We start from the raw sequence: 25,099 nt of genomic DNA, 5'->3' as shown, positions 1-25,099 counted from the left end.
AATCATACTGTGAAATACATACATTAAGTATACGCCCACATCAGAGATTGCAGCTTTGATATGAATAAATCTAGTCCAAAGTAGCATTAATCTTCAGCTGAAAGTTTTACAAGAAGGAGAGAGATTGATTATAAATTCCACTACAGTTCTGTTCACAACGTAGGAAATTTCTGACGTCATAATTATCTCTTATCATATGTATATCTTATGTTTTGTTTTCGCAGCTGTACTTTCTAGCATGTGTTGGATGGAATGACAATGCAGGTGTTGCAGAAGTGTGGGAGAAAGGAAAACATGATGTGCAGAAAATATATCCACATTGTACTTATTACTTAGTTTGTTTTTTATTATTAGTAATTTTATGACTAGAATGCATAACATACATACTAAGTATGTGTGGAAAAATAAAAGATAACTCTTATCTTAACCTACTTGCCTGGCATCAGCTCTTCCCTTTAATGTGGTGTTGTTCTAGATCTGGCTCACACACGGAGCATGTTTCTATATCATCCTGTCAGTCATTCAGCTGACCTTCTTCACTTTCTGAATTTTTAAGATTCAACAACTAATTCATATCTTATTCAAACATACCTTTAGATAATGGGTATTGTGAAAACAATTGCCAAGTTGATTCACCAGACATAAACTGTCAAACATAAATTCAACATCCATTCATTCACCTGACTAATAAAAACACCTAAATACAAAATGGTAAAATAGTGACAGTTAAAGTATTAGATAGATGTAGGCACTGAGACTAATGGTGAATATGCAACTTAAGCAACAGGTGACTCTGACATGTATTTGATAGGGGGACTATTAAAGTCCCCCTATTAGATGTACCTAATAGGAATTATGCACTTTTACAATCAGTTGCAAAAGTAAATTCAAGAGATTTCTTGGGTATGATGGATCTCTAAAAGCTGTAGGTTAACATTTCCTCCAGATCTAGAGGACAGAACAACTTAAGCCCAAAACAATTTATACTTTGTTTTAAATCGTACAGACTATATCTCATATCTCAAATAAAATACATTTTAATGTCCTAATTTAGTCTCACGCAAGGAAGAGAAGAGCTTACCCTCTGTTTCCGGTCTGTCGCTTTATTTTCTTTGCCTTATAAAACAGCATCTCCCTGTGGCGCTTCTCGGTAGCACAGCCCTCTGCGAGCGCATACCTCTCACTAACGCGTCACAACTACGTCAAACTACATTTCCCAGCACTCCCTTTCTGGGGGAAAGCAGTCATGCGGATGGACCCAGGAGTTGCCATCTGTGGGGCTGCAAGAAGAAGAAACTTCTAAGAAAGATGCACGAAGAGGAGGATGGCAGCGGGGAGAGCTCCTGCACAACTTCACGACTGCTGTCCTTCAAGTCTCTAGATGTGGCCGAGGTGGAGGGAGCGAAGGAGCAGGCCTCCAAGCTGTGCGGCTACTTGAACAAACTCTCCGGCAAGGGGCCTCTCAGGGGCTACAAACTGAGGTGGTTCGTGTACGACCCGAGGAAATGTTACTTGTATTATTTCAAGACTCCCCAAGATGCCCTGCCTCTCGGACACATCGATATAGGCGATGCCTGCTTCATGTACGACGTGGAGGGGGAAGAGGGACAGTTCGAGATCCGTACAGCTGGGAAGGAATTTCTCTTGAAGGTAGGAACTTATTTCAACAGTTCTATCACAACACTCGGCAGATAATTAGGCCCGAGCAGCAAAGCGCTGCGAAGGCCTATTGTATCTGTACTGTTTCTTATTATTATTACGATTCTGCCCCCCTAAAGAGGAGCCTTTTTGGGGGCTTTATCATATTCAAAAACTCACCAAACTTGGCGGTCGCAACTAGAAAATTTAAAAATTTTGAATTTTAAGGTTGTCGCAAAAATCGCAAAAAAAATTGCTGAACGGCGGCAACTAGCAATTTTATGTTGACACAATGGTATGAACGTACTTCATCGTAGAGACATGAAATTTGGTACACATGTAGAGCTCACCAAAAGACTCAGAACTTACATTTAATGTTATAAGCCAACTATCACAGAAAGTCGGCCATTTTGTATTGAACGTCCATTTTTTACCTCGATTTTGACGTTTACAGCCTTCGTATTTGATCGAACTCCTCCTAGGGATTTCGATTGATCGACTTCAAACTTGGTCAGTCTGATCATAAGGCATGTTTGATTTAAAGTTATCAAATTGGTGAGTTTTGGAGCATGTTGAAGGGGGGTTAGCAGGGGTCAAAGTTCACCTACTCGCCATGAAACACGAAACTCTTATATTTCCTATACAAAAACACATAGAGGGACCAAACTTTCAGTGATTGATCGTCATCGGGTGCCCTACACTACCCTATGGTCAAATGATGACATCACTTAGGCCACGACCCCTGAGAACAGGAAGTGTCATGTTTTACTGTGAACGGTCGCTATCTTAGCCCTTTGACCTAATCAACATGAAACTGTGTCCAGAGACAGAAGACATGTTGGTGTGTTGAGGATTCCAACCCTGACCGGTTTTGACATAGCAGGTGGGCGTGGCGGCGTGGCGAAGTGACCTGTAACGCCGTTGCCATACGTTTGGCTCTGAATTCCACAATTTCGGGCCCAGCTGCTCCAAACTCACTAGGATGGATCCTTATCCACCCACCGACAGGAATTCATAACAAAATTTGGTGGGCGTGGCCTAATTTATCTATAGCGCCCCCTAGAGTATTTTAAATGAACAGCCCCAAGCCATGCTTTAACCTAGAATTACGAAACTTGGTACATATGTGTATCTTGTCAGGACGTACAAAAAAGTCTATTAGAGCCATGGTCGAAACCCAACAGGAAGTCGGCCATTTTCTATTGAAGGTCCATTTTGGACCTCGAGTTTGACGTTTACAGCCTTCGTATTTGATCGAACTCCTCCTAGGGATTTCGATTGATCGGCTTCAAACTCGGTCAGTCTGATCATAAGGCATGTCTGATTTAAAGTTATCAAATTGGTGACTGTATGAGCTTGCTGAAGGGGGGTTAGCAGGGGTCAAAGTTCACCTACTCGCCATGAAACACGAAACTCTTATATTTCCTATACAAAAACACAGAGAGGGACCAAACTTTCAGAGATTGGTCGTCATCGGGTGTCCTAAAATACCCTGTGGTGAAATTATTTTTTTAAGTAGGCCACGCCCCCTGAGAACAGGAAGTGTCATGTTTTACTGTGAACGGTCGCTATCTTAGCCCTTTGACCTAATCAACATGAAACTGTGTCCAGAGACAGAAGACATGTTGGTGTGTTGAGTTATTCCAACCCCGACCGGCTGCGATGAAGCAGGTGGGCGTGGCGGCGTTGCGAACGCCGTCGAATTTCGTTTGGCTCTGAATTCCACAATTTCGGGCCCAGCTGCTTCAAACTCACTAGGATGGATCCTTGTACACCCACCGACAGGAATTCATAACAAAATTTGGTGGGCGTGGCCTAATTTCTCTATAGCGACCCCTAGAGTATTTTAAATGAACAGCCCCATGCCATGCTTTATCCTAGAATTACGAAACTTGGTACACATGTGTATCTTGTCGGGACGTACAAAAAAGTCTCTTAGAGCCATGCTCTAAACCCAACAGGAAGTCGGCCATTTTAGATTGAATTTCATTTGACCTCGATTTTGACTTTTACAGCCTTCGTATTTGATCGAACTCCTCCTAGGGATTTCGATTGATCGACTTCAAACTCGATCAGTCTGATCATAAGGCATGTCTGATTCAAAGTTATCAATATGGTGACATTTGAACATGTGGAAGGGGGGTTAGCAAGGCTCAAAGTTCCCCTGTGATCGACTGTGTAATACAAAGGGCTTTGTCATGTGTAGGGCAATGCTGCCCTCTGGTGTCGAATAACTGAAATTACTGAAATACTTTCATTATTTCAGTAATTCGACACCAGAGGGCAGCATTGCCCTACAGAGTTCAATTTTGTAATGTAGGAAAAAATTAAAAATTTGTAATTCTACTGTGAACGGTTGATAGCTTCTGCACCAAACTTTGCACGAGTGACCCTGGCGGGATCCCTGACGACCCTATGTCATCATATTATGACGTCATCTAAGCCCCGCCCCCTCGGAACAGGAAGTGCCGTTTTTTTCCTTGGAAAGCTCCGTTTATGGCTCTCTTGACCTAATCAAGGTGATTCGGATGATAAGCTCTGTCAATGCTCGCTGCTGGATGAACCGTGTGGGCGTGGCCAAATGGCGAATATCAGTCCCTCGCCATATGCATACGTTTGGCTCTTATTAACGCATAGATCATCCGATTGACGCCAAACTGGATATGTATGACCTTTGTTCACCTCTAAAGAGCCCGACGGGTTTGAGATGTAATTTGACTCCACTGCGCCCCCTAAGTTAATACATCGGCCGTATCTCCTCGACGCATCGACCGATCTGCACCAGATTTTTCGACAGTCGTCAGGGAGCGCCGCCGAACGCATTCACGCGTGTCGCCCGGCGGACGGGCGGGGAAAATGCGCGACAGCTTCTGCGGTGGCTGGCGGGCGGCGGTGCTGGAAACTGCGGCAGAGCTTCTGCGGTGGGGAGCGGGCTGCGGCTCTGGAAAACGCGCGAGAGCTTCTGCGGTGGCCGGAACCCCCGCGGTGGCCAATAGGCCGGAGCGGCGCTTGCTGCGAGGGCCGCCCGAGGCTGCTTGCAGCTTTAATTATTCTTATTTTTCTGCCCCCCTAAAGAGGCGCCTTTTTGGGGGCTTTATCATATTCAAAAACTCACCAAACTTGGCGGAAGCGACTAGGCGGTTTAAAATTTTTGAATTTTAAGGTCGCCGCAAAAATCGCAAAAAAAATTGCTCAACGGCAGCAACTAGCAATTTTCAACAGACCCATTGCTATTCACTTACTTCATCGTAGAGACTTGAAATTCGGTACAGTTGTAGAGCGCACTAAGACGCTCAGAATTTACAAGTAATGTCATAGTGCAAGTATCACAGGAAGTCGGCCATTTTGTATTGAAGGTCCATTTTTTACCTCAATTTTGCCGTTTACAGCCTTCGTATTTGATCGAACTCCTCCTAGGGATTTCGATTGATCGGCTTCAAACTTGGTCAGTCTGATCATAAGGCATGTCTGATTTAAAGTTATCAAATTGGTGAGTTTTGGAGCATGTTGAAGGGGGGTTAGCAGGGGTCAAAGTTCACCTACACGCCATAAAACAAAAACCTCTTATATTTCCTATACAAAAACACATAGAGGGACCAAACTTTCAGTGATTGATCGACATCGGGTGTCCTAAAATACCCTGCAGTGAAATTTTTTTTTTATGTAGGCCACGCCCCTTGAGAGCAGGAAGTGTAATGTTTTACTGTGAACGGTCGCTATCTTAGCCCTTTGACCTAATCAACATGAAACTGTGTCCAGAGACAGAAGACATGTTGGTGTGTTGTGGATTCCAACCCCGACCGGCTGCGATGAAGCAGGTGGGCGTGGCGGCGTTGCGAACGCCATCGAATTTCGTTTGGCTCTGAATTCCACAGTTTCGGGGTGAGCTGCTCCAAACTCACTAGGATGGATCCTTATCCATCCCCAAACAGGAATCCATAGCGATATTTGGTGGGCGTGGCCTAATTTTTCTATAGCGACCCCTAGAGTATTTTAAAAAATCAGCCCCAAGCCATGCTTAAACCTAGAATTACGAAACTTGGTACACATGTGTATCTTGTCGGGACGTACAAAAAAGTCTCTTAGAGCCATGCTCTAAACCCAACAGGAAGTCGGCCATTTTAGATTGAAGTTCATTTGACCTCGATTTTGACGTTTACAGCCTTTGCATTTGATCGAACTCCTCCTAGGGATTTCGATTGATCGGCTTCAAACTCGGTCAGTCTGATCATAAGGCATGTCTGATTTAAAGTTATCAAATTGGTGACTGTCTGAGATTGCTGAAGGGGGGTTACCAGGGGTCAAAGTTCACCTACTCGCCATGAAACACGAAACTCTTATATATCCTGCACAGAAACTCACAGAGATGCCAAACTTTAAATTATTGATCATCATTAGGTGTCCAAAAATACCCTGTGGTCAAATGATGACATCACTTAGGCCACGCCCCCTGAGAACAGGAAGTGTCATGTTTTACTGTGAACGGTCGCTATCTTAGCCCTTTGACCTAATCAACATGAAACTGTGTCCAGAGACAGAAGACATGTTGGTGTGTTGAGGATTCAAGCCCTGACTGGCTGCGATGAAGCAGCTGGCTGTGGCGGCGTGGCGAAGTGACCTGTAAGGCCGATGCCATACGTTTGCTTCTAGATTCCACATATTTCGACCGAGCTGCACCAAACTTGGCCTGACACATCCTGGTGTGATGCCTGACAATGCTATGTCATCATATTATGACGTCATCTAAGCCCCGCCCCCTCAGAATGAATTAGAGAGATCTTCTGTGTAATTACATAATAAACAGTCCATGTTCGTTGTTTGTAGGGCAATGCTGCCCTCTGCTGCCCACTGAAATAGTTTCATTTTTTCAGTAATTCGACACCAGAGGGCAGCATTGCCCTACGGAATGAAAGTTCAATGTTGTAATGGAGGAAAAAATTAAATAATTAGTAATTCTAACACAAAAACTCACAGAGACACCAAACGTTCAGTGATTGATCATAATCGAGTGTCCAATAATATCCAATGGTCAAATGATGACATCACTTAGGCCCCGCCCCCTCGGAACAGGAAGTGCTATTTTTTTACTTGGAAAGCTCCGTTTATGGCTCTCTTGACCTAATCAAGATGATTCGGATGATAAACTCTGTCAATGCTCGCTGCTGGCTGAACCGTGTGGGCGTGGCAAAATGGCGAATATCAGTCCCTCGCCATATGCATACGTTTGGCTCTTATTCACGCATAGATCATCCGATTGGCGCCAAACTGGATATGTATGACCTTTGTTCACCTCTAAAGAGCCCAACGGAATTGAGATGTAATTTGACTCCACTGCGCCCCCTAAGTTGATACATCGGCCGTATCTCCTCGACGCATCGACCGATCTGCGCCAGATTTTTCGACAGTCGTCGGGGAGCGCCGCCGAACGCATTCACGCGTGTCGCCCGGTGGACGGGCGGGGAAAATGCGCGACAGCTTCTGCGGCGGCTGGCGGGCGGCGGTGCTGGAGACTGCGCCGGAGCTTCCGCACTGGCGAGCGGGCTGCGGCTCTGGAAAACGCGCGAGAGCTTCTGCGGTGGCCGGAACCCCCGCGGTGGCCAATAGGCCGGAGCGGCGCTTGCTGCGAGGGCCGCCCGAGGCTGCTTGCAGCTTTAATTGTTTTTGTCATGTGTCGTTTCCTTTCTGTCTCAGGAAAGGCTACAGACACACCCTTTCTAACAAATTGTCTTTTTTTTTTTACTTTTAAAACACCCGTGGAAATGTGTCGAGTGGCAGATATTTTTTTAGAGAAGTTGTGTTGAAAATAACCTACCACAGGCCGAAACTTCACCAGCTGATAGTGTGTGTGTGTTCAGAGCCGACCAAAACTTGAATGAGGCCCTGAGCAGAATTTCATTTGACAGCCCACCATCCTCCACATTTCCACAAACCTCCCTGTTTTCCTGTTAATGTTTACATTTGGGATTGAAAAATTAGCTATGTTTTGCATTATAGTTAGCTAGCAAGAAAACAATGAATTAGTTAAAGTGAATCAATGTTTTTCTCTGACACCCGCATCAATCTCTGCTTTACTTTTTTAAAATGAATACATCATGAGACTTGGCATGATACGAAAATATCCAATGTTTATCAAAGCAAACAAATTCATCCGAAAAGGCACTCACAGAACTTTTAGATAGTGACAAGATCTAGCATGTAGGATAAAAAAAAAAGATAAAGACAACTGCAACATTTAGAAAGATGAAATTAATGAATAATTTACCCTTCAGTTTTCACCAAAATATGTAACATGTTCCTATGCAAAATTATACTTAAAAAAAGTAGAGGTGGGACTTCATTAAATTTTTGAGTTAATTATGTGAACTGCAATGAATGACTGGCAGTTAATCACATTTTAAATCAACAAAATAAGCAACATTTTAAATTAGAAAACTCCTCTTGATGCTAAATTAAACAGTTGTATCAGCTCCAGGACAAAAAGGACTGGAGCTGATACAACTGGTGTCTCATATGGTCCTTTTTTTTTTTGAAGCAAAACATAGCCTACAGTAAACGTTGCATTGTCAACTATTGCTTGTATTTGTGGCTTGTGCGTCAGATTTACGGTGGTACCAGAAATGTGCAAATACACAGGTTCCAACCAGAACTTTTTGTATCTAAAAAAAAAAAAAAATGGACTGTTTCAAAAAAAATGTTATGTTTCAAAATTGACAATTATTAATCGAAATGTTTGCAATAAAGTTTCAGCGCTTAAAATAATTGCCCTTTTTTTCTTCTTTTAGATAATGTAGGGAAATATTCAGAAAAAATAATATTTAGTAAATGTTCTGCTTGTTGGCAAAAATAATACTCAGATTATTCACTTGTGACAGCCCTTTTGTTCAGGCAAAAGACATGCTTCATTCTTCAAAATAAAGAAGCATTCAACTTGCATTCTCTTCCAAATGAAACATTGGAGTTAAATCCTGACTCTAGTATATTGTCTATATTTGATCAAATCTACTCCTTGCTTGGCCTAATTTACTTTTATTAGCCTTAGAAATTCTCGAAACTATCGCCCACATAATCAAATGAAAAGCTGTTATAAGGGGATGATGCAGGCAGTATCTATTTGCCCCTTAATCAACTGAGTGTTAATCCACTCACTATTGGGCTCACTGGTCACAGCACTTCATGTGATGCTGCCTCAGTCTTCTCTGCTGTCATATGACTGTGAGTAAGACAGGTGGCCTGGCTCCCACTGTCTAAAGTCAGTTTCTTTTTCAGCAGATGGTCTGACTGGCTAATACCAAACAGCTTGTACAGCTAGAGGCTGGAACTGAGACTGAAACCAGCCTCTCTGCTTTTTCACATGACTGAGCCAAAGAGTAACCAGTTATTTGTAAAGCTCCTGGACTGTAAATGCACAACTTTTTTTTTTTTTTTTTTTTTTCAATGTAACTGCAGCGTGGAAACATTGTTTTTTAAAAATTAGATATGGACTGATTTGAGATTCTTGTGGTATCATACACTTGATCTTGCTGCTTTCATTTTAAGCAGAATAAGGTGTGTCAAGACTCTAAAGAGTTACTGCTGGTCAAAATTCAGTTTTATTGTCCTCTTAATGTGGGATCAGATAATACATTACTTGCACTATAGTTTCCTTTAGCTATGAAACGTATAATGTTGCACTGCCCCGCCCCCATCTGTTGCTGTGCACTGCTCGTCAACAGGATCCAAATAAGCTATCTGCACTTTCCTCTTGCGTACAATAATGTTTTGCTTTCTTAGTGTAGAAGGCTAATAGAAACCTGACTATGACTTTTATTAACTCAACTGGATCAGTTAAAATATCCACAATTTTAACTGTTTACTTAAAGCTACCAAGTTCAAAGTCCATTGGCTGTAACTTGTTCAATTACATGGCTAAACGAGCCAGAACTTCATATTTTACCATTTCAAACTAGGACAACGCTATGCTTTTGATGGACAGTGTGAACAGAATAACAATCACTGGTTATTCTTCCTGCAACAGTATGCACAATGCCTGAATCAAAAATTTGGGAAAAGTTGTAGCAAAACAACTCCCCTTTTCAGGAGAATACATTTCAGTCTGATTTCTTGTAAATGTGGTTATCATTTATGCAGATGACCTCCAACTTTACCGTTTTGCTGGGGCATCTGAGTTCCATTAGTCATCTAATTTAATCAAGTGGCTATCATAAATCAGACAAAAATTAGATTATAATTTTCTCCAGCTAAGTCCTGACAAAATGCAGGTGTTAATTATTGCTCTTAAATACAAAATTAAAAAAGAATATCTCAGCAATAATGGCTGTTCCATAGAATTGCTACTGATAGTTTCATGCATTCGTTCTTTATCTTGCTTTGGGGGGGGGTTGATTAATAATGATGAAATAAGCTTACTTAGATGTTTTTATTTTAGAGAATACTCTTTTAATTTTGATACCTTACTAAAAATGCTTAGTGAGACTACATCAGGTTATCTACCAAAACTTGTCAATCAGGTGACCTTGTGTTTCTTGCAAGGAAGGAAAACGATAGGAGCCACTATTTGTTTGCGGCAACAGGTGGGGGAGGAAGCATCACTCTTTCTCGTGCCAAGCAGCTGGCCAAAACTTTCTCTGACAAATTTGAGTTCTTTTGAATCTGACTTTGAAAAAAAAAAAAATATATATATATATATACAGGTATGTGTATTTGACACCACTTTGTTAAAAATGTAAATTCTGTTGCGACACCTCCAGGCGCTGCAACCATCTTCTGATGTCTATTTATTTCTCATTTTGTACTATTTATTTCTTTATCTTTTTTATGTATGTATATTGTATATTATGTATAACATAACCTGCATTTTAACTCGAATCGAGCAAATCTCAATCTCGTTGTAATCTGTTGATGACAATGACAAATAAATCTTATCTTATTAAAAAAAAAAAGTTTTCCGTTGTTGCTGGAAACTGCCCTATGGCTATTTAAAATGCTGTACTGCAACACTTGAAAGGGGAAGTTTCTATTTATCCCCTACATGTGAATAACTGTGGGTCTGTGCACTTGTTTCCAGGCCCCCAGCAGACAGGTGATGCATTACTGGCTCCAGGAGTTGCAGCAGAAGCGTTGGGAGTACAGCAACACCAAAGGCACGGGGAAGAGAGACAGCTGGAGTTCTCCCACGCAGGCCTACCCTCCCACCGGCCTCGTGGGCAAGGACAGCGGTAGGCAAGAACACACACATTCAGCAACGGCCTCACCATTCTCACACATCAGATGACTGTGACCTCCTGTTGGCAGCAGATTAATATTTACTTTCTGCTCCAAACGGAACTATCGGAAATATTTGGTTTCAGGGTTTTGTGTTTCTCTGGAAACAGTGTGTTGGAATGTGAGGCCCTTAAAGAATTAGAATGCAAGAGACAAAGAAAAGTGAATTGACATCAATGATATTAGAGCTAGGTTTTTGCTTAATGACATTTTACCTGGGTGGAGTTACTGATGTTTCATGTCATCAAATTCAAACACAGCTTGCCTCCTGGAAGCTTCTTACAGCTAATTATTCCTCTGGTTTCATTTTAAACGCCTCACTGACACTAAAAATGGCTTACTTTTTAGATTTCTTCCTGCAGTTTTGACTTCTACACTGAAGAGTGTTATTGTGAGAATGACCTGGTAACAAGGGATGGGTTTATTGAATTTTTAGCTTCTGAGTGGCTGACCGTTCAGAGCCAGTCAATAGTAAAATTATTTGCTTCTGGTCCCTTTCCGGGTCATCTCTGAATTAGATTATCAAAACTATTTGGATTTGACCACTACAAATCATAATGTTTTTATGTTCTGCAGTTCTTCTAGAATTTACTAGAAAGATCATTGAGTTTACATAGTTTTATGCTAACTATTATTTGAGATTTTTCTAATAATTTGTGACATAAAAAAGTAGATTATGAAGTATTGGACCATGTTGCTGATCTTCTAAAACAGATCAAAATAATGTATTTAAGGCAAATTCTTGTGCACATTCATCATTTCTGCTTTTTAGCTTTACAAGTTAACTTTTTTGTAGCAGAGTATACTTTGTTGTTACTTTGAAATAAAGCATTTGAGTTGCACTAAACTGTCTGAGCGTGAAAAAAAATATTGACTGTACTTAACATATGGATGAAAGTGTGTTAAAAATTGTTCTTTCACCTATATAGTCTTGTCATTTGTTGTTGTTTAAGCACCATGTCTTTATGGGGGGAGATATTTTGTCATTCGGCTGAGTGATCTGAACTATGGGTCCTGCCTTCTTTCCTGTTCCTATTCAAATAACTCACATGTTTTCCCCTTTCTAGAGTGTTCTCTGTTCTTATCTTTGTCTTCATAATGTTCAAATACCTGAGTTATCTTTCCTCATCTGGGCCTGTGTAAGAGTGTTTAGACTAGCATGTTGGACATGAATTGAGCTTGATGCAGGTCAAAACTTCTGAAGTCATTTTTTTATCTCTGACAAGAGCTTTAGCTTTTTTTTAATTTAAAAGTAGTTGCTAAATATTTTATGGATATAACTCTATATTGTTAAAAATACGTTGTTGTTTTTTAGAATAATTAATTCATTTTAATACTAAACATATAAAAGAAGGAAGTTTTTTTTATTAGCACACATCAAATAATAATAATTAGCATTTTAGGGAGTTGATCAGCTTCAATTAGCATCGGTTACCACTTCCTGCAATGTTGTGAGGAAGTACATTTATGTTTAAAACAAATGTCATTGTCAAACATTGTCAGTGTAAATACAAAAAGCTTTTTTTTAAAATTAAGGTATTCATCCTATTGCATCATTCCTCATCCGCAGGTATGATGTTCTTTTCAGAAAAAGAACATCATAAAAACTAAAACAAACCCAAAAAGTTGATCATAAAGACTGATAAGTTTGAAGTTCTGTGGTACGTAACCGACCATGTTGTTTGCTTTACAGCTTTAATAGTTTTCCTCCAAACCAGAGCATGGTGCAAACGTCCCATTACTTGGTGTTTTTATTACATTGCTTGTTATTTTAAGGCATTCTCAAAGTCAGCATAATTCTGATTGTCTTTGGTCGTGGCATAGGTATGAAAAATAACATCATACCTACGGTTAAGTATTGTGGTGGTTGTGTGACAGTGTATAATAACAGTTTGTGATACACAAAACCCTTTAAATCTTAAAGAAAATGGCCCAAAATTATTCCACAGTGATGTAAAAGACTCCTTGTTAATCATTGGCCTTTACTGATTGTTGTTAGCGCCAAAGTGGCTCAAACAATTATTAGGTTAAGGACAAATTCCTTTTTCGCAGAGGTCAGACTGGTTTAACTAATGAAATAATAAATGTAAAACTTTTTGTATTGACTTGAGTTATTTGATATTAAAACTTCTTTGACAGAGTAACAGTATAGTACAGTATGTCTTGGTGTGTCCACAGAGAAGTTTGTTTCTACACATATCTGCTCAATCTTGATGTATTTAGCATATTGACATACCCTGCAGTTTTCTTTTATCTTAAGCCTTTACTTGCATGGTTATTAGGTGTGCACCGATTGCAGTTTTCTGACCAATCACTGATCTTTAAAAAGGCTAACAAGCCAATTCTTTTTCTTTTTTTTAAAGAACTGACACTGTGAGGTCTTATAAGGTCACAATACACCTTCAACATTCCAGTTTTATTGAAAAATATCCAATGGTACCTGTGAAAAAATACAAACTTGTTCTATCCACACATGAGGCAGTGCTCTCAAATATAAATGAAAACCATTGCTCTCCAAACTACTAAATTAACTAGACTAAAATAATCTCTTCACTTAGTATTTAATATGTCACATTATGAAAACAAACAAAACTTACGTAATAGGTTAGACTATAGGCCTGTTTTCTTCTTTTCAGATCTTTGCGGAGATGGATAAGATTGGTTTCACTTATATGTATTGATTGCCGATCACCCAAGATTAAGGAAACTGGGGCCGGTCGATTGATTAGTGCACCATTAGTTGCTATCGGTATAAATAATGGAAAAGCTGAAATAATTATTAGGTTGCTGCATTCATCATATTGGCATGATTTCTTTTCTAGTGTTTTTTTATATTGGTTGAGTTGTTGTTCATCTAGAAAGATTTCAGCTTAAGAAAAAAAAAAGTTGTACTCTCACTGAGTTTTGCCACATATTTGCATGTTCAGTCAATTGGCAGTGGGTGTTTTCCAGTGTTGTGAAAAACACCCACAAAACTTAAATTGTTTTATTGATTTAAGGGAGACTGCTGTTGAATAAATTGAGATGTCTTGCATTTAAATTAATTTTCAAAAATAAATCTGGGTAACAGATGCCTTAATATTTTGGATACATCTAATCAAGATGGAGGTGAAGACTCTGGTATTGGCAGCTCTCAGTTAAAGTATGCCTGCAGAGGATGTGGGGTGCAAGTTAACCTTGATCTGTCTTTACTGCCTTTAACCACAGATGGTCATAAAATATAGTCAACTGTGGAGTAATAAACTGTTGCTCTTTATCTTAATGTTTTTACTATAGACTATACTACTATACTATACTTTATTTTATACTTTAGTATAAGTATATATACTTTATACTATACTTTATTACTATATTTTACTATATAAAAAAGTGAAAAACAAGCAATGGTTACTGAAGACTTTGTGGACCAGCAACTGTTGCTTCGTGGAGCTGATCAGTGCACGTTGGAGTTAAGTGCAACTTTGGTTACAGGGAACTGTGAATTGAGAAGCCACACAAACCATAATATCAATCCTTTTGATGATTAATATTATAATCACAATTATCCTGGAACAGAGCCTTTGTTGCACTTAATCACCCACCCACTAATATTTTAAAGAGATATTTGTTGTTTGTTGCTTGCAGTTTATTGCGCTTCGATTCAAAGCCGGGCATGTTTCTCAGTCTGCAAAGTCAAAGATTTGCATCATCATATCCTGTGTTCTCTCAATTTTGACACAAGTACACTTCTTTTTTTCTTAGCTATGTTGAAATGTGTGTGACCTGTGCAACTTACCAGAATGTCTGGAAGGCCTGCTGAATTTCGTCGCATATTGGTTTGAGGGAAAAGTTAACATTTCAAAACTTTTGTTAGATCGGCAAAGGTTATTGATTGCATGATATCAGACTATGAAGTGTAAAACGAAACAGGGCTGTTTAGTGGTTGACTTAGTTTGAACATTAGTGGTTGACTTAGTTTGAACATTTAAGCAGACTGAGATCTCACTGTTTCTAGATAATTTTATCAAACAACTTTGTTCTTCTGTTTTTTCCCTCTTTTTTTGTTACAAGTTCTTGATCCTTCATGAAATGTTTCCATACACCCGTGCAAGAAAGAATATCTGATTTGAGTCGTTCTGCAGGATATCAGAAAGTTGAAACATAATTAGCTTTCCTTATTTAACTCAAACGTATTGCATCCTTTTACTGATAGGTATATTTCCTTTACGTTGAAGCGGTTGGACTATTGCACTTATTAGTTGATTCTAATAAACTCTGTTATGATTTTCAGATGCTGTCTTCATTGAGAAGCTAAGTGAAAGCATGGAGAAAGTCCGCAGCGACTTTGCTATGGACACAGAAATGGATGTAGGAGGAATGGTGGGAATCCAGACAGCCAGAGGGCCCTTCTCCCTCAAAAACTTTGGTACAGAGCTCAGGTAAGGCTGAAAGCCTAGTGAGGGCTCTTCAAAGCATAATTTGTACCTCCAGCTGTTTTATTACAAAGTTCAGGATTTTTTGTAGGCTTGCTGCCAAGTTATTGCAGGCTTTGTCTGGTTTGTGTCTCTAAATGAGGGAAGAAAATCGTTTTGGTTCTGCCTGAGGCCAACTGTAGTAGAGGAAGTGGTCACATCTGTAGTTCACCAGTTTATCAACTGTTCAACAATTCCTCTTTCTAGTATGTAGACATATTTGCTCAAAAGATTTGATCCCTAAATAGATGGGTTGATGTACAGCATGCATTACATTTTCATGTCGTGACAAAGTGTTTGTACGTCAGAGTCAAATGTACGTCAGAGTTAAATTTCTTACTAATTCAGTATGGTGATGAATAGAAAGTTCCTTACTGAGGTCATCTTGAACTTTTCAACATGTTTTTCACATCATCAAACATACAATTGTGTTAACACAGAGCAGCCCATAAATGTTTTCGGATTTTGTTTACTCATAAAAATCTAAAATGCATGGTTTTCATTTGTAATTATTGTACTTTTGTCAATACAAAACAAATCAAAACTTAAGTACTTAAGTTAGGTATCTAACTGCTAACTGCTTATTTCAATTTCTTTATGCAAGGCTTTTTCAGTATGTATCTACTAGCACTGCACAAGTAGGTACTTCTCATAACATTTTTCAATAGCAGTTTTCTTCTTGTTGCTCTTCCACAAAATTTGGTGAGTAATTATTCCGTCATCAAATTATTATTTCCTGGCCTGACTGTTTTTGCTGACCATGTCTTGATCAGTTTGCAGTTAATCTATTGTTTTTTTTTGGTTTTCCCATGGTAGACTGAACAGTGCTATATGAGATTCAAAGCTAAGGATGTTTTGTTACCTGCTGCTGCTGTAATTATCACAGAACATATTTTTTTATCTAGAGAATACCCATTGATACTCATTGTTTTACTCTATTTATTGACTAAATGATTTCTAAAGGCAGTTGGTTGCATTAGATTTTTATTTTCTTAGATCAGAGTAAAGTTGCTTGAATGTCGCATGTATTTTGGGATTTCTTTTCCTTTTCAGTTACTTTGTGTTGGTCTGTCACATAAAATCTGAAGAAATAAAGTTTTTGTTTGTAACTTGACTAAATGTGAGTAAGCCGAAAGTGTATAAATATTTCATTGAAGTACTCTGTATTGTTTTACACTAGAAGGACATTTTGTGGAAATGAAGTCCTCATTTAGTTGGATTGTTTCTGAATGATCTGTGTTATTTTTCTGCAGCTTAATTTTGCTCGACTGACATTTAGAACTTTGACTCAGCCTAGTAACTTTCACAGAGTTGCAGACAGTTGAGTTTAAATCGGTTTCTCCTCTTTTTTTTTATTTTATTTTTTTCTCAGGAATTCCATGTCTAATCTGCGGCCAGGCCGAGTGGAGAACAGACGCAGCGTGTTTTACACCAGCAACCACAACAGCAGCTCAGAAGAGTGGGAGATGTTGGACGCTCCCCCTAAGGACTTCCCCGAACAGAAAACTCATCTGGACACACAGAGACGTGAGTCCACTCTCGCTCATCCGCGACTGCTTGGAGATGAATTCTGCTCTAGCATTCCTTTCTGCATTTGCTCCTCTTCTTGCTCAGATTCTTTTGGCTCGGCGTTCACCTTCGATTTCGGGCGAAATCGTCATCGACCTCAGAGGCTCTTGCTCCGAGATGTGCGGGGACCAGGGAAGTTCGGACGAGGCGTGGAGAGACGCGGTTCTGGGAGTCCAACAGGGGAATGCAACGGCAGCAAATCTTTGGAGATGCAGCTCCGCCTCCAGAACCAGCAGGATGAGATGAACCAAATGCAGCAGGAGCAAATCAAACTCAGGGAGGAGCTGGCCAGCCAGAAGGTGAGCTTATTCTTCTTTGTACTGTTTTATCAAACTTTATGATGCTTTATTTTATAAGAACTTTTTACAGACTTCTTTTCATTGAAAGTTTGCATCGTGCTTTCACACACCCAGTCTTGCCATGTCAGACCAAAAGGTTGGGTGTCATTTCTCAGCTCTCACTGATACAGGAAGACAGGGAGTGATTAGTCATGCTTCAGTCTGAAATAAGGAAAGAGCAGTTCTGTCGAAAACAATCACAGCTGCTGCATTTCTTTTCATTTCTTCCTGTTCCCTTTTTTACATTTTTTTTAATTTCTCCACAGCTGATTGGTTGCTTTAGCTAAAAGTGACTCCTTTTAAAGCAGACATCACATTTTCTCAGGTCTTTCAGAGCTGATGCAATGAATTGTTTTTTCCCTCCACACACTTTCAGCCACATTATTGTTCATTTCTGTTTTATGTGTTGCATTACAACTTTCAAAACGGTTTTTAATAAAAAAGTAAATAATTAAAAATGCATGCACAAAGGTTATATTGACCAATAAAAGTTTGTAAGGAGCAAAAGTCACAACGAACGTTTCCAAGCCGGCAGAGAGATCTGATGTATCAGATCAGAGATCTGATACATCAGGAAAGCCTCCCTTTAGGACAGTTGAGCTAGTTAAGAACATAATTCTTAACTAGCTCAACTGGTTCTTTAAAAAAAAAAGAAGCAGGAACTCTACTCCGAGTTCTCCCAGGCTGTAAACCTGCTGCTTGTATTTGAGATCCTGCTCTTCCTGTCCTGTTTTCATGTTTGGTGTAAGTGAGGGCTGGAACATAGACGGAAAGGTTTTCCCTTGTGCTCAGTAACTTTGTATCTTGTAACATTAAGAATCACTCTGCTTGTTTATGATGAACAGTTCACTTGTCTGTCACATGGTCTGGTTCAGATGGCAAAGACACTAAATGTTTTTTGTTTTTTTATTAGGAAATGAAGTAAATGTACCAAAGTTTACAAACTATGTTTCAAAGAACTTGTATTTATTGTGGGAGGCTCAATTATTTTCTTGAGAGAGTTATAGATTTGAAAGTAGAGTTGACCCACCTTAGTTCAGTTGCCACAAAAGCAGCTAAATGGTGCTATGCTATCAAAGTGTATAGTTTATGAAGACAATTGTACATTTTTTATTGAAAAATGTGTAGGAACTCTTGTTATAATATCCAAAAGAATTTTACACCTTGATGCACTTCAGATTCCTCATTGCTCATGTTAACTGAGTGGGATTTGAACACATATTTTGACCGTTTTAGACACAGATGTCAAACTCATTTTCATTCTGGGTCACATCAAGATCACAAATGTCCTTAAAGGTCTGGTTGTTGCTGATAAAACTACCTGTTGCAAACTGTTAAAATATTATAGCATTCCCTTCATTGAAAGAGTACTTCTTAAAATTAACTAATTAACATTCTCACATTGATGTAATTTGGCACTTTACAAATAAAAAAATATTTTATTTGATTGATAAATACTTAAGCACACAACAGTCAACTTAAGGTTCTATTTATGTGGCCCTCTAAAAGCCTAGAGGGCCACATAAATAGTTTTGGTGGGCCAGATTTGGCCCACGGGCCTTGAGTTCGACATATATTGTAGGACTTGATGTTGTGATGTATTAATAAGGTAGGATGTTTTGAGATACTGATTATTCCAAATAAGGTAGTAATAGTAACAATAGTAATGTTGCGTCTTAGAATGCCAGCCTAATAGAAACAAAGATGGCTACAACTACAGGAGAAAGTCGGAGCATGAAAATGATCTCATTAACCTCGTCACTGTGACTTCCTCTATATTTTTTACCCACCAAAATAAATGTAGTTGATTGCTTGCCATAGCTTCCATGTTTTCACAGTTTAAGCTTCAGGTTTTGTTAATTCCAAAGAGATCTCGTCTTCCTGCCCCTGTAGGAGCTGGTGAGGCTCCTGCAGCAGACTCTCAGAACCTCCCAGTGTGAGAGGCCCAGTGTATGGCGAGCAGCTCCGGATCTGTCCGCAGCCGTGGAGCAGGCTCCCAGTCCGGCCGTGACCCAGGAGGACGTCACCCAGCTGGAGGCGGTCCTCCAGGAGCGAGACATACAGATCCAGTCACTATGTGGACACATGGAGCGTCTCTCTCTGGAGAAAGAGAGCCTGCAGCAGGAGCTGAAGGGTCTGAAAATCAAGGTGGGGGAAATTAATGACCAGCTGGGGATGCTGATGGAGACCATCCAGGCCAAAGATCAGGTCATCGTGAAGCTGTCGCAGGAAAACTCTGAGCAGAGCGGGAATGTGAGCGATGCTGGTTCTCCGCCACCTCAGCAGGAACTGAGCATCCTGAAGGTGCAGAAGACAATTCTTAAACCAGAGGGGTGGGGATCAAAAAGATCTTTTATTTTAAATCTCACTGGTAAACTGTTTTGCTTCTTTTATTTTCAATTTTAGGACAGTCTTCAAGGCTACAAATCCCAAAACAAGTTTCTGAATAAAGAGATCCTGGAGTTGACTGTCATGCGCAGGAATGCAGAGATTCGGGAAAAGGCTTTAGAAGCAAAGGTAAAAGCAATTAAAAAAAACTGTAAACTTGCATAAGTTCAACTCTATCTTCACAAATATGAATGCGTGAGAAATTAAAACTATTATTCCCACCCTTGTTGCAGTGCACAGCTCTGGAGGCCAAACTCTGTCAAGTGGAGAGTAAATATTTGGTGCTGCTTCAGGAGGTGAGAAAGCCGGTCTGTTCGTCAGAGCAGGACCCGGCCCGGGAAGTCATTTCCAGATTACTGGAGGACGCCCTGCAGGTGGAGAGCCCGGACCAGAACGAACACCAAATCTTCAAACCAAATTCAGTCAGGTACTAATTGTTTGCTAGATTTAAGTTCTTCCTTTCAGCTTCAAAATGACATGCTGGGCAAGGAGAGTATTGAGCAAAGGAACAGCCTTGAGAGCCGTGGTAAATATGGAGAAGCTGCAGAGGTTCTGTTGACTTCTAATCTATTATTTAATCTATTATCTGGTGGTTTTAATGTAACAAAGTGTGAAAATATTTAAGAGGGAAATTCTGACCAGAGCTTGTCTGATTTTGTTGGTGTTTCACCTGAAATCTATGCGGAAGAAGTCTGTTTCTCAAAGGTTTGTGCAGCCCCAGGACCTGTTGTACTTTAATTTATAGCTTCATGAAAATATTCGTGACTGGAAAAACTCTGTCTGCTGCTTGGTGTTTTTCAGTCATTATTTGCTGTTACTTCCAGACAAGCTCAGGCATGCTGTCATGGTGCAAATGTACTATTATATATCCAAAGCAACCCTAAGAAACTTTTAGTTTCTACCTTTGAGCTTCTCTTTTATAATTTTTTTTTTTTTATCTGTTTGCAGATTGAAGGTGATTAATTTTATTTTCTCTCTCCGTCAGTGAATATGATGTGTATGGCTTCAAGACGGTCCCAGAGGAAGAGGAGGAAGAGGAGAAACTGGTTGCAAAGGTGAGGGCCTTAGAGCTGAAGTCCCTGTCCATGACCGACCAGGAGGTTTCAGTCGGGGTGAAGTGGGAGAACTTTCTGGCCAGCACCATGAACAGAGACCTGGTGCGTTCCCCCGAGCTCAAGGCTCTGATCCGCTGCGGCGTGCCGCACAAGCACCGCTCCATCGTGTGGCGCTGGTGCATCACCTCCCACGTCAAGAAGTTCCGCGACCACTTGGCCCCGGATTATTACGAGACACTGCTGAACGTGGCGCGGGATCGGCCCAACCCGGCGTCCAAGCAGATCGAGCTGGACTTGCTCCGGACATTGCCCAACAACAAGCACTACGCCTCGCCGAGCGCAGGCGGGATCCACAAGCTGCGGAATGTTCTAGTGGCCTTCTCCTGGAGGAATCCAGACATCGGCTACTGTCAGGGTCTCAACAGGTACCGGACCACATCTGGCACCTCTGGGTTTCTATTATTTGCTGGCTTTTAAAAATATTCCTATTTAATGTGTGTTTTCTTAGGCTAGCAGCAATCGCCTTGCTTTATCTAGACCAAGAAGATGCCTTTTGGACTCTTGTAGCCATCATAGAGGTCTTCATGCCAAGAGATTATTACACAAAGACTCTGCTGGGCTCTCAGGTAACTTAGCTTATTTATGTTAAGAGTTTTGTTGTCGGGCTGCAACTAATGGTCATTTCAGTTATCGATTATTCTGACAATTAATCAGAGTTCAGCAAATGGCCTTTCTTAAAGACTGTAACGATTAATTTCTTACTAAATTAGTTGGCGAGTATTTCAATAATCGATTAATCCGATTAATCTTTTCAGCCCTAATGACAATTTTAGTTTTTTGAGTGCTTTCATATTTATTTGATGGCTGATTAATTTCCTCTCTTAGATTCGGCCTCTAACTTCTGTAAAATGTGAATGTCTGCTTCCTGCAGGTCGACCAGCGTGTGTTCAAGGACCTGATGAGTGAGAAGTTGCCACGCCTTCACGCCCACTTTGAGCAGCACAAGGTGGATTTCTCCCTCATCACCTTCAACTGGTTCCTGGTGGTGTTTGTGGACAGCGTGGTGAGCGACATCCTGTTCAAGATCTGGGATGCCTTTCTGTTTGAGGGGCCAAAGGTGAGACATGGAAAAGAGTACGATTTTTTTTTTTTAACATGGTCATAGAGCCGCAGAGCCCTGTTAAAGGGGTAAAGGAAACATCACAGTTTGACTAACACCTTTTAATTCCTGAGAGTCTGTGAAGACTTTGTGTGAAACTTGTAAAATTCACCGAGAAAGTTTGTCGTCTTTCAGCTTGTGGACAGTTTTAACAGCTTTTTTTTTTTTTAACACATAAAGGTGCAAACAGAAAGTCATGCAATGTTTTTTTTTTTTTTTTCCTTCTACAGATTATATTTCGATTTGCTCTCGCCCTCTTCAAATACCAAGAAGAAGAGTTTTTGAAGCTGCAGGACACGACGGCCATCTTTAAATACCTTCGATACTTTACACGCACAATCCTGGACTCAAGGTCAGGTCACTTTGATAACAGGAAGGTTTTGCATTGTTCAGAACAATGTTTCTCCAGCAGTAAGGATGGAAATGATAACCCAGATACTCTTTATGTGCACAAACAAAAAAAGAGATATACTATGATCAATTTTTTAAGTGTGCAGTGTGCATTGATTGAAATATTAATTATAATTTTCCACAATCTCATAAACATTTTTCACTTCTGTCTCAAATTACAAGAGTTCATCTTCATTCTATATGAGGGAATTAGAAAAAAATCCAGCTGCTTGCGAGATTGTTGGAAAACAGTGACACTCACCAGCAGGGGGTGCTGTAGGCAGGCGATTTCCATTCATGTATCTGAGATAAGACGGTTCATATCCAGGCTTGTAATTTAGAGAGGAACCCAAAAACTAAGAGGATAATATTATCTGCTGAGTAGCGGCTCTACTCTGAGCCAGAGGACTCAGAGTAGAGCCGCTGCTCCTTCACATCGAGAGGAGCCAGTTGAGGTGGCTCGGGCATCTGGTCAGGATGCCTCCTGGACGCCTCCCTGGTGAGGTGTTCCGGGCACGTCCCACCGGGAGGAGGCCCCGGGGAAGACCCAGGACACGCTGGAGGGACTATGTCTCTCGGCTGGCCTGGGAACGCCTCGGGATTCCCCCGGAGGAGCTAGAAGAAGTGGCTGGGGAGAGGGAAGTCTGGGCCTCCCTTCTGAAGCTGCTACCCCCGCGACCCGACCTCGGATAAGCGGAAGAAGATGGATGGATGGATGGATGGATGTTTAAAATACTTTAGTCAGAAATTATTTTTTGTTTTATTTTCCAGGAAACTGATGAACATTGCTTTCGTGGACATGAACCCGTTCCCCTTGAGGCAAATCCAGAACCGCCGCTCGTTCCACCTGGAGAAGGTTCGCCTGGAGCTGACGGAGCTGGAGGCCATCAGACAGACATTCCTGAAGGAGAGGGAGACGAGTCTGGATCGACGGAGCTTTGTCAGCGACGATGATGAGGATAACTGAGCTTTTTATTTCCAGGCTGTGTCGCTTTAAGAATGAAGACAAAGGGAGCTTCTCCACAGAGCGGCAACCCTTTATAGCTGCTGAAGGGTTTTATTTTCCCATTTCGGAGTTGGCCTCTGCATCAAAAATTGTTGAATAATGAACTGAAATCAAAGGATAAAACACATTGTATCAGTATTCCTGCTTTTTTTTTTTCATTGTGTAAAGTATTTTTGCTATCTATGTTCATGTTGTTTGTTGCCAGCAGTTTACTTTTCTATATTGCCGAACCATGCAGCCCGAAACAGTATTTTCAAGCATTTTTATACCTTTTGAAGAATTCCTTTTTTCTTTTTTTGTGCTCACATTTACACAAAAGAAAAATCTATTTTTATTCTCTGCTTTATTTCCTTTCTTTGAGGAAAGGAACATTGTCATAGAGCTTTTTTATTTCTTGTAAAGGATTCTTTGTCATTTTATTTTATGATGCACTTGAATTACTCATGCTGTAACTGAAATATTTTGCTGAAACATTCCTTAGTTTTTAAAGTTTCATTCAAGCAATTTCCTCAAATCTAAAAAGTCAAAATAATGGATGAGCTAAAAACAAAATATTTTTCTGTTTTCAGTTGCATAAATGGCAGGTAGAATTAATGTTTATGACTGAGAGCCAGTATTGTCCCATTAATCAGTCCATTAATATTTGTGTTCAATATTTCATCTAGTTATTTTAAAAAGCCGTAAGTAATTCTTTTACAGTTGCTTCATACAGCTGATTATTTTTCCACTTGCATCCCTCTTTTACATAAAAGGTAGTTCAGAGAAAATTGGATATTGTTTTCAACTCTGACAGCTTTGTCTGTATTTTTTAGTGAAATATCCTTACTTTACAGAAACTTTTAGGTTTTTTGTCTGCATTTCTTTTCTCTGAACCTAACCTCAGAAAAAATATTCTCTTGTACTTGCTATTTTTGTCCACGGAGTGGCAGTGTAACGTTTCTCAAGTCTTCACTCAATTTTATAGATACTCTGGTAAAATTTTTTATATAATTTTATAATAGTTAAAAAGTCTGCCTTTGTACTGATTTTATAAAAATTGAATTTTGATTCATAATTAATGAGGGAAGCATTTTTCCTTAAAACTTTGACAATAAAAGGAAAATCTTCCATGTTGATCCACATTCAGGTATCTTCAGAATGTGAAGAACCATATTGCTGATCGCTGTGGACAACTTGATATCCCAACCATTTGTTTAGGAATTAGAACGTGTGTGTGTGTGTGTGTTTGGCTAATGAACTGTGAAAACCTTGATGGATGGTATTTGATGCGAGGAAGATGAGAAAGTTTCTTTTCACTCACTTGAACCTGTTTACAGAGATCAGCCACCATTCTCTGCTGCAGTATCTGGACCTGACCTGGTTTACAGTTTTAAATCAAATGTAAAACATTGAAAAATGTTTGAATTTTTCTTTTTGCTGTCATCAAACATGTTTATGAGAGCAGGTTTCTCATGAGATCAACATTTCCCAATTATTTAGATTAATTTTTTTATTCATTCTTACAACTAGTAATGAAATAAGTTGCTCTGTCGAAAACCCTTTCAGTCTGTTGCAAGTTTAAATAAGCTACATTGAAAACTTATCTCTGCTTCTGTGTTTCCTCTTTTTTTTTTCTCATGTTTTTTGGCAGTGTATTGCACAAACACATTAAGAAAACTCAGAATACTACAGGGCACTTCAACTTGTTTTGATGCAAGTCTGTCTTAATCTGTCAGATTTTAGATGGGAATTGTTAAAGTCTTTGTATCTCTTAGCTTTTGTAAAACCGATTCAATAAAAACTTCTGACATGAGCATCTGGTTTTATTTGCATCCGGGATGTAGATACAAATTTTGTTCTCAGTT

At 39.9% G+C, this 25,099-nt stretch overlaps 1 protein-coding gene across 1 annotated transcript; it reads left to right on the top strand.

The window, feature by feature from the left end:
• The first annotated feature begins 1,225 nt into the window (after positions 1-1,225).
• tbc1d2b (TBC1 domain family member 2B) lies at positions 1,226-25,047 on the top strand. Its single transcript, XM_005798292.2, has 13 exons — positions 1,226-1,650; positions 10,703-10,853; positions 15,170-15,317; positions 16,723-16,877; positions 16,965-17,218; positions 19,151-19,561; positions 19,664-19,774; positions 19,879-20,072; positions 20,631-21,125; positions 21,209-21,326; positions 21,632-21,817; positions 22,090-22,211; positions 23,021-25,047. The coding sequence occupies exons 1-13, from the start codon at positions 1,309-1,311 to the stop codon at positions 23,214-23,216; spliced, it is 2,883 nt and encodes a 960-aa protein (XP_005798349.1). The 5' UTR covers positions 1,226-1,308; the 3' UTR covers positions 23,217-25,047.
• Positions 25,048-25,099: the final 52 nt, after the last annotated feature.

This window comes from Xiphophorus maculatus, chromosome 2 (assembly GCF_002775205.1).
Source record: "Xiphophorus maculatus strain JP 163 A chromosome 2, X_maculatus-5.0-male, whole genome shotgun sequence".
NCBI lineage: Eukaryota > Metazoa > Chordata > Actinopteri > Cyprinodontiformes > Poeciliidae > Xiphophorus > Xiphophorus maculatus.
The sequence above is the reverse complement of the archived record's forward strand: the minus strand, read 5'-3'. Positions and strand labels throughout refer to the sequence as shown.